The sequence below is a fragment of the Bombyx mandarina genome, chromosome 20, assembly GCF_030267445.1.
Source record: "Bombyx mandarina strain Sakado chromosome 20, ASM3026744v2".
Taxonomy (NCBI): Eukaryota; Metazoa; Arthropoda; class Insecta; order Lepidoptera; family Bombycidae; genus Bombyx; species Bombyx mandarina.
The window spans coordinates 5,157,395-5,167,673 of NC_143226.1; the positions used below are offsets into that span (position 1 = coordinate 5,157,395).

At 37.3% G+C, this 10,279-nt stretch overlaps 2 protein-coding genes across 2 annotated transcripts; one reads left to right on the plus strand and one right to left on the minus strand.

Moving 5' to 3' along the window:
* Window positions 1-796: 796 nt before the first annotated feature.
* Window positions 797-7,884, minus strand: LOC114247895 (coiled-coil domain-containing protein 102A). Its single transcript, XM_028180976.2, has 2 exons — window positions 7,625-7,884; window positions 797-3,781 (listed from the first exon to the last, which is right to left on the minus strand). The coding sequence occupies exon 2, from the start codon at window positions 3,757-3,759 to the stop codon at window positions 2,644-2,646; it is 1,116 nt and encodes a 371-aa protein (XP_028036777.1). The 5' UTR covers window positions 3,760-3,781; window positions 7,625-7,884; the 3' UTR covers window positions 797-2,643.
* LOC114247896 (cytochrome c oxidase subunit 6C-like) lies at window positions 3,798-10,153 on the plus strand. Its single transcript, XM_028180977.2, has 2 exons — window positions 3,798-4,378; window positions 10,027-10,153. The coding sequence occupies exons 1-2, from the start codon at window positions 4,134-4,136 to the stop codon at window positions 10,127-10,129; spliced, it is 348 nt and encodes a 115-aa protein (XP_028036778.2). The 5' UTR covers window positions 3,798-4,133; the 3' UTR covers window positions 10,130-10,153.
* Window positions 10,154-10,279: the final 126 nt, after the last annotated feature.

Below are 10,279 nucleotides of genomic sequence, written 5' to 3' on the forward strand. Positions count from 1 at the left end.
TTATTTAGTGTCATCCCAATTCTAATCCCAGTCAAAATCTATTTCACCTTGTTACGCTCCATACCATTTTTCAAAAAACAGATAATAAAGGTCAGGCTGTATGTAATGATGTTGTGTGATAAGGCCTTTCATCTTGGGAAATGAACTCTACTGTAAATTTTTGGAGGGTAGAGGTAAGGAGAACCGTCACTGTGTGTAAAAAGTGTCCGTTAAAATCTGCTAAATAATGGTAGCGCTACAGTAGCAGCCGAATAAATTTTAAAAAAGGTGCTGAAAGTTATTAGAACACGATAGAGAAATAAAAAAGGACGAAAGAACTACAAAATCGCAAAAAGTATTTTATTTATGATCAAAGCTGAAAATGCAATCGATGTCTCCACGTTTTACCACAGCAATAATTTTAGGTTATATTGATGAAATTAGTTTGGACTACGTAAACATGTGAGATCTTCTATATTATTACACTGTTACTAACAACTACTCTAGTCATTAAATATATTAAATTTCCTAACTCAGCATACTTCAATCTGTTAACAACTGCTCAATTCACATCATATCCTGAGCCTATGCTAGCGCCATTCTGGAGGATTTTTGAACTGTTATTTAGTGCTGAAGTGGGACACTTTTTCAAGCTTCTTCCCATATGAGACGGTTCTCCTTACCTCCACCCTCCATAGTTTCGACGTAAAACAAAGAAGAAACAAAGATATCTTTATATAAAAATATGGATACTAAAATAGTAGGTATCGGTCAATAGAGTTCAAGAATTGTGTTCGAAATTTTATAAATAAAACAATTTCAGGATATATTTTATTGCTTTTTAACAATTAAAGTGATTGTAACAAATGGTACATTCGCTAGGCCATGTCAAATGTATGTTTAAGTTTCAAAAAGGCATTATTCCCTCTGATCATGTGCTTAAATATTTACTAAAGTGTCTACCAAAAATATTTTCGTTTGGTTATAGTTTACTTCGACACTCGAAAAAATTGGTAAATAAATAACTAAAAAACTAAAGTACAAACAAAAACAAATTACAGTATGTAATCTTATGAATAATTTTGCAACGGAAAATGACGTTATTTATTAGTGACAAAATAATCTGTGAGTATTTAAATTAATTCGATAGCTTCAACATTCGTTGCAACGGCAAAAATGGACACATATCACACAGCTCTTTGTTTATAACAGAATGGATATTTTTTTCATGTTCATCACATGCAGTGGGTTTTTGTAAGTGTATGATTTTCCTGAATACACGCGGTAATTAAAAATTGAATTTCGGTCTAATTTCATGCTTCGTGTATGAGATTGTGCCGCGAGATCTTTTGCCCTCGACTTTCCCTTGCAATCTCGCGGACGATCTCCAAAACGATGGACCGACCTCATAAAATCTGTGACTCACTCAAATATAAATGATTGCTCTCACTCTGTGAAACATCGTGCCATATGGCGTCGCATCGCGAGAGCATTGGTATCGCAGGATCCGACTGATGCATGACCACGACCACTCTGTCAAGAGTGTACGAATAGGAAGTATGAGATTGTGATTAATACCCACAATAGAGTTGTGGTTGACTCTCGATGATTTTACGCAATATCCAAATTACAAGTAAATATAAATAATTTGGATATTTTTCATTTAGCAGGTTATCTTTTGAGGTACATATTTAATGGCGGGAAAATCGTTTCTAGTATAAATGGCAGCGAGATGCTATGTTTTTCCGTTTTTTTTTAAACAGCATATTCAATATTATCCATTTAATGTGAATTTGCATTCGTGCAATTATTGTATTATACAGTTGTCAATTCTTCAATAAACTTTTAACTTAATATTGGCAAGAAAAATAAACATTTAGTGTTTAAGAAAATCGTTCTAAATATTCCAGATTAACTACCTATCTAAGGAGTTCAAACATCGAAATTTACGGCCATTTCCCTGTTAACACTGTTTTAATGTTAACTATTATTGTAATTATTTTTAAACCTATTTAATATGAAACGCTTCTTAACAAGACCAGCTCAGTCAACCTGGAAATAAATTTATATTAGCTTTGTTAAATTCATCCCTATTTTTTTGCGAGTACCTTTTTAATTACAGTGATATCTGTCCCTGATTAATATTTGGCAACGTTCGGTTTGCTAGTATATAAAAAAAGTTACATAAAATTTATGTTTAAGCGCGTGGAATGAATTTTATAAATGCATTACGCAATGTTATTAGGTATGTTATTTTAGAAGTAATTACACGAAGTGATTCTGAATTTGTACTACGCACGTTACGAATTACCATGATTATCCCATACAGACTCCCCCAGTTTCATTCAATTTGAATTATACCAATGAAACGTTTCAGCAAATTATTGGTTTACTCTGTGACATTGATTAGTTCATTGACTTAATTTTCGTGAATTTATCTATTATGCAACAGCCGAGAAATTATAAAAAAGAGTATCATTCTTTCTTATATTATTTAAGAAAGAACCCATATCAAATGTCGAACTCTTTATTTCATTCAAATTGATTGTCACTGGCGGATTTTTGATTAAATATTCTTTGACGGAAAAGTCATTTCAGTCATTCTTGTGTGATTCCTACGAAATTCGTGATAACAAATCCTGCCTTTCTCCCAGACAAGGTATGCTAGCAGTTTTCGTTTCTTTCGACTATAGCTAGATCGTCTTCGTCGCCCGAAGTCCCGGTTTTTGCTTCGTAATGCGCCATGTTGACCTCGGAGGAGCCGCTGGACTCGTGCGACCGTGGACTCGCGCTGGTCTTCCTAACATACAGGATGTTTGAGTCCAAGCGATCGCTAAACCCGTAGGCGCTGCCATCAGACATTCTGTTCAACTTGTGGATCTGTTCACGGAGCTCGCAGATTTGGCTATACAGTTTCTTGTTTTCTCTGAGTATGGCGATATTTTCAGTTTCCAACAATTCCCTCTTGCTCCACTGTATCGTGTTCTCCGATTTCAATCTCTCTACTTCCATTTTGTATTCGGTCATCTTCTCTTCGAGTACCTGTTTGATCGCTATCTCGTCTTGCAGTTCATTCTGGAGTCTCTCCACTTCGCTGTGGCTTGAATCGGTCGAGCCCAACGTTCGGTCACCGTGGGCCAGCTCCATTTTCGCGCTATGCAGCTCTGTGGTCAAAGTTTCAATTTTGGCCAGCAGGAATGCTTTGTGATCTTTTTCGTTTTGTAAAACTTTCGAAGTGTCGTCCAATCTCAATCTTAGTTCGCTAAGTTTGTTAGCGAGTACATTGTCTACATTGGAGAGCTTGTGCGAGTCTAAGGAAGCCCGTTGTCTCTGTTCGTTTGGGGAGACAATGTTCTTCCTGCGTAGCTCGACAGTGTCTTCAGTGAGATCGGCCGTTACGATTCTACTTTCGCCTATACTGAGCAACTTGTCGTTGTCTCGCCTCAGTTCGCCGAGTTGTTGTTCTAATTCATTTTTTTCAGTCTTTACTGCGCCTAACTCTTTAGTGAGAATCTCTACTTTGTTTTTGAGTGCCTTGACTTCTTCTCTTGCCTTGTTTCGTTCAGTGCGCACTTTACTCCACTTCTCCCTCCAGTTGGCCGTGCAGTCTGACCACCATCTCATGGTCTTCTCCATCTGGGTAGCGCGAGCGCGTGCCTCGTCCAGTTCTCGTTGGTAATGTGCCTCCTTGGCTTCCCAGTCTGTGTTTGTATAACGTAAGCCTCCTCCATCGTGGTCTCTATTCCGTCTGTGACTTCCACCGTGTGAGCTTTGTGCCATTTTCGCATTTGTGCTGTATTATCTGTAGAGTAAAATTTAATTTTTATATATTTATATAATATGTATATATTATTATTATTTTTTATTACTTAGATGGGTGGACGAGCTCACAGCCCACCTGGTATTAAGTGGCTACTGGAGCCGATAGACATCTACAACGTAAATGCGCCACTCGCCTCTTATAGTTACAACGGCTGCTCCACCCTTCAAACCGAAACGCATTACTGCTTCACGGCAGAAATAGGCGTGGTGGTGGTACCTACCCGTGCGGACTCACAAGAGGTCCTACCACCAGTAAAAAGTTATACACAAATATTTTGTAAGCTTTCAATTGTAATCTTATAACGAGATGATTTTATCTCCTCCAGAACACTATGAACCCATGCGAACTTCCGCCTTGTCCTCCCTGTCCGCCCCCCTCACCCCCGCCGTGCCAGCAAGTATGCCATCCGCCTCCACCGCCACCACCATGCCGTGTCAAACCTATTATGCGAGGGATGCTGCACGCACAAATCAAAAGAACTATTGCCAGCGCTCTGATTCTGGCGGCGATGGGTGGAGCGGCATTCTACTTTGCTGTCCGTTTACCAAGACAGAAAGCGTACAGGGAATATTATGCGTAAGTAAAACAATTGTTTTTTATCGGTTTTCATGTGTTTGTTATAGCCCAAACAAGAAGTTAATTCTCCAGTTTGTGAAGAAATATATGTACCTATCAAACCAGAAACCTTTTCGCAGCGAGGTACTTTAAAAGTTTTCTGGTATTAATCAGAGCCGTACATGATGCCATCAATGCTGCCAAGGACAGACTGAATTGGCCTCAAATAGTGCATAAGAAAGTTATTCAGAGTTCATGACGCTCAACATTGAGGTTTATCAACGCAAAGAGAATTAATCAGAGCATATTGATGCGTATTTATAATAATCAGACAACATGTGGGTAGTAGGAATAATCACAAGAGATGACTCTGTCTATTTAGGTTTAGGTTTCCTTATTGAGTGAGATAAGTAATAATTACCCTAGAAATATTGGAGATGAACATTTACAGTGGCTTTTTAATTTTTGGAGATTTTGAAGGAATGTCGAGCTGTAATAAGCTGGCCAGCATTTACAATGAGGTTTGAAAAGAATCTTCAGTGGTATTTTTTTTTATTTTTTATTGTTTAGGTGTGTCGACGAGCTCACAGCCCACCTGGTGTTAAGTGGTTACTGGAGCCCATGGACATCTACAACGTAAATGCGCCACCCACCTTGAGATATAAGTTCTTAGATATCAGTATAGTTACAACGGCTGCCCCACCCTTCAAACCGAAACGCATTACTGCTTCACTGCAGAAATAGGTGGGGTGGTGGTACCTACCCGCGCGGACTCACAAGAGGTCCTACCACCAGTGGCGCTGTAGTTGTACTGGCATCAGGTCTTTAAGCAATTGTAACTAATCATCATCAGGTGCTGCATGCTGCTTTGTAGACAATTATTTTTAATTATTATTTAAATAGAGCTTTTTTAAAGGGCACACAATTTTTTTTTTGTATTGCCTCTGTAAGCAGACTAGGTTACGGCCCGCGCAATGGTGAGTGGTCGCTAATGCCAGCAATGCCAGGAGCAGACACAAGCTCCAGTCTACCGCTAAGTACTCTCCACAAGCCTCATTTGAAGAAGGACAAAGCACAGTGCTTGGGCAACACCATAGAGATGAGCTCATTCCAAAGCCAGATGGTACTTGGCAAAAAGATCTCTGGACCCACACTGCAGATGACTGCAATTTTAGGTAGCATGGATGAACTCTACTCTGATGGCGGAGCAGTGGCATGTTAAAATATGTTAAAAACGAGATGATGGGATCATATCAAATAATCAAAGCTCAAAGCACTCCCCATTAAACATACAGTACAAAATACAGAGCGAACCAAAGTCTCTCCAACCAAAGTAAGAGATTCCGAACAATCCTTGAGAATGGGATTATCAACAATCCAATTCCAAATTCCAGTTGTTCCAAATTGTTACTGGTGGTAGGACCTCTTGTGAGTCCGCGCGGGTGGGTACCACCACCCTGCCTATTTCTGCCGTGAAGCAGTAATGCGTTTCGGTTTGAAGGGTGGGGCAGCCGTTGTAACTATACATGAGACCTTAGAACTTATATCTCAAGGTGGGTGGCGCATTTACGTTGTGGATGTCTATGGACTCCAGTAACCACTTAACACCAGGTGGGCTGTGAGCTCGTCCACCCATCTAAGCAATAAAAAAAAAAAATCTTTGCAAATTATTGTCATTTTAAATTGTGAAAAATTTGTCTTCTGCCCTAGCCCAGTCAGAGAAAAATGATGATAACACTGTGGAAAAACGAAAATTAAGTGGTAAAGGAAAAAAACCTCCCTTCACATACTGTGTAACTGATTATCTTAGACAGAAAAAGATACTCACTATTAGCAGAGCTTGTTTTTACAACTAGAATTTGGACTGTACAAATAATTTTAATCAAATCAAATCAAATCAAAAATTTTTTATTCAACATAAATGAAAGTACATACTTGTTGAACGTCAAAAGAACTACCGCCAATTCACAAGAACTAGCCTCCGTCCTGAGAAGAATTGGCAAGAAACTCAGCGGGCATATCTTTTTTTTTTTTTTTTTTAAATATGAAATTATTATTTATTTTTTAATATTAGATTATTATTTAATGCCACATATACCTTTAATGCCACAGGAGATTCATGCGAATTCCAGCGACAAATCCTGCTTCCATCTGACTATTCATCAAAGGTTGCAATAGGAAAGATTGTAGAGAAACACTAAGCTTTGGCTATAAGATAGTAATCACCAGCTCATTCAACACACTGTATTTTGTTGTTTATTTATATATATAGTTGTGTATACAGTAAAAACTGCTTATTGACGCTTCCTTCATTCGCATTTTCACCATTCAGGGATTAAAAAAATGTGACCCAATTAGTGTATTTGCCGCTAAAGATATTTTGATTTGCAGTTCTAATTGGTACATCAGTACATACACATTGATAAAGAGGATTCCAATATGTAGGCATCCAACTGAATATGCTTTGTAAGCGGTTTTTCCATATTCGTGCCAGATTGGTCTCGTAAAAAGTTATGACCCACATAATGTGTGTTCATGGATGTAATGGATGTAATGGATGGTTAGTGTTTATTTCACATATATTCAAGTCACCACTAGTAATAGACATGAAGTAATTCTCAACTGTATTAGGAGTTGTCATCAAGTCAGGAATCAAATCTTCATAGCAGAATTAGCAAGACAATCCTATTTGAGCAAGCTTCCAAAATATACAAGTAGAAATAGTTTATAATTTTAATGTTGTTATTCTACATACTGATATTTCTAATCAAATATACACTATAGCATAGTTATTTTAAATTAGAAGAAAATCATAAAAGATAAGCTTGCTTGTATGTGAGCTCATAATAAAAACAATTAAAAAAAAGTATTTATGGAAAGAAAATAAATATATAAAATATATTCATCTATTTATATGTTTCTATACATTTTTAGAAGAAAAAATGAAAACTATAATGCAACTGTAATCGAAGTTATTTTCAATTTCAGTTGTTTTTTTTTTTTTTTTTTATTGCCTTTTTAGGCAGACGAGCATACGGCCCACCTGATGGTGAGTGGTTACCGTCGCCCATGGACTTCAGCAATGCCAAGGGCAGAGCCAAGCCGCTGCCTACCGCTAAAATAAATTTAAATGCTTACTTATATTATGGCACAGACATGAATCTTCTGAGTTTTTAGCACAAACACATCATTGGAATAATTGTATTATTTTATTTAAATTTAATCAGACCTGGTCATAGTATGATTAATTAAAATTTATATACTTACCCAAAATATTAAATAACGACAGGCAGCTTTCGAGCTTTATCGTAGACACATTATTAAATAAGTTTATAGTGTTATTATTTTTTTACATGTCCTATTTATCTCTACATTTTTTGAAACCATTAAATACGTCTATAATTTTTCCTATTTTACGTAAATAACTGCCATAAATCAACCATTACTTTTGTACACTTTGTATCACTCTATTACTTGATCAGAAATATGAAATATCTAAGTACCTACACAATTGAATGAATGAATATACGTCAAAAATACATTTTTTTAAGGGATTTTATGACCTGGGAGCTAAGACCTTTAAGTCATGTCTTATATTAATTATATTCATAATTTTATGAAAAATGATATTATGGAGTGAATGAAATGAAGATAATTAATTTGAGACATTAATCGACTGGGATGAAATAAATGAAATGAGATGAGATGATATGGGATGAAGTTTAATCTCAGTAAAATGGTGTCATTTACTAAGATTTTTTCAGTGGACTTTTTGGAGGATCCCGAAAAGTTACGTCCAGCGGCTTTGTTTTATTTTACCACATTTGTGCACTTTCACAGATATCAAACAGTTAACAAAGCACCACTAATACACATTTAAACCTGAAGAAACACTAAATATATACAAAATAAAACATCACACAACTTCACTCTTCGCGTTCCCGCCAAAAAGTCCCGTCAAAAAGACATTTTAAAACGAACACAGCATAACTACTTGAGTCCACGTTATGATAATCTGTGTCACTGTGATCTAATCATTTGAGAAACCAATTGAATCCAGAATTTCTACTTTTTTGTACCAATTCGCTGATAGCCTCAGGGGCTATTCTAGCTATGCGCGAACAGGTAGGTAGGTGAGCTCACGGGCTCAACCTGACTGAATTTGCTAACACTGGCCCTAACAAAAGCAGTGCTACGTAGAATCTACTACCGGATCGGAATGGGGACCCCATGAGAAGATCCGGCGAGAAACTCAGAGGGTCGTGTCTACGGGATAGTTCGCTCGTCGAAGTCTTCGTCATGTTCGACGAATTCGACGAGGACGGTGACCGGTGCTTGAAGAACCTAAAGGCACCGAGAGTGGATTCGAGGGGATTCCACAATGTTTTGGGCGACGCTGGCCTTACGTTCCCCCATCATCGCTTAGGTTCGGCTATGAAGAAATTCCACAGATCAATTTCGAAATATGTGCTTTCAGCAGGCGTTATCTTGTCAAATGAGTGCAAGTAAAGCTGAACGAAACATAGTTTTGAAAATATACTATACATGTAAAACAAGCCATGTCATTTTTACAAAATCTGAAATACATTAGACTTCATTAAAGTAACAACATCTCAACATCAACAATTCGAGTTACAGCATCGTAAAAATCTATCGGGAAAACTACATTAAATAGGAAAATCTACTAAAATGCAAACTTATGAGTCTTAGCGTAAATTATTTATTTATTATTAGACCTTACAAGTTATTTAAGCAGTGTACAAACTTAGATAGCCAATATTTTTGTTCGTCCTCATGGCTGCGAAATTTAGTACAATAGAATCTCTTCAAACAGTCAAATATTCCACGCGAAATCAACATCGAGGCAGAGTCTGTGTTACGAGGAAAAAGTCGCGTAGACGTCAAAAATGCTGGCAATCCACAACAGAACGAAGCGAAACGAAGTACTGCTTGGATTTGGGGTCCCAAACTTCCATTTGACTCCATACAAAAGAGGCCTGTTTGGATTGTCATTTCGGGGTGTCCTGAGGAATTATTTGAGATGATCCTATCATCTCGTTTTTACCATAGCACCGGCCGCTATCAGAGTAAAGTTCATCTATACTACCTAGAAACTGTGTTCACCCGCAGTGCGTTTCCAGAGGTATTTTCTGCCACGTACTATTCGGCCTTGAAATGAACATCCCTCCTCGGTAACTCCTGAGCACTCTGACATGTCTTTCTCCATACGAGGCTTGCGGAGAGTACTCAGCGGTATGCAGCGCGGCCTAGCTCTGTGTGCTTAGTGCGAGTTTTTTTTAACGTTCTTGATAGTGTAAAAGTTAAATTTGTATGCAGCTGGAATAGTGCTCCTAGCAGCAAACATAGGCAAACGTTTCAACTCCATACAAATTTGACTTAACTTTTACGATGTCGAGAACGTTAAAACACTCGCACTAAGCACACTGTTCCTGGCATTGCTGATGTCTATGAACGACGGTAACCACTCAAATTCAGGTAGGCCAATGCTCGTCTGCCTAGAAGGGCAATAAAAAATCAGCTGCTATGTCATTGAATTTGGGTACTAGATTAAGAGTTCGGATACTAACGACTGGACTAGTAGCATGTTGCTCTTGTTTAGTTATTAAAAAAAAGTAAATTTCTAAATAAAGTGTTTCATTCTTCATTAGGAAAGGAGAGTTTGAAGATTGGGCCGACGAAATGGCAAGGAAGGGGCTTTTCCAATCTGTGCCGGCTGCGTCTTTACAAGATAACCAGCATGCGAAAAAATAACTTATTTTCACTTTATTTTGAATAACATATGTATTTGTTTTATTAAATGAATTTTAACTGTAATTTTTCAAATTATAGTTGACTGGTAATTCATTATAATTTAATTAAATTTAGATGAAGAAGAAAATATTTTGTGATAAAGTGATAGAA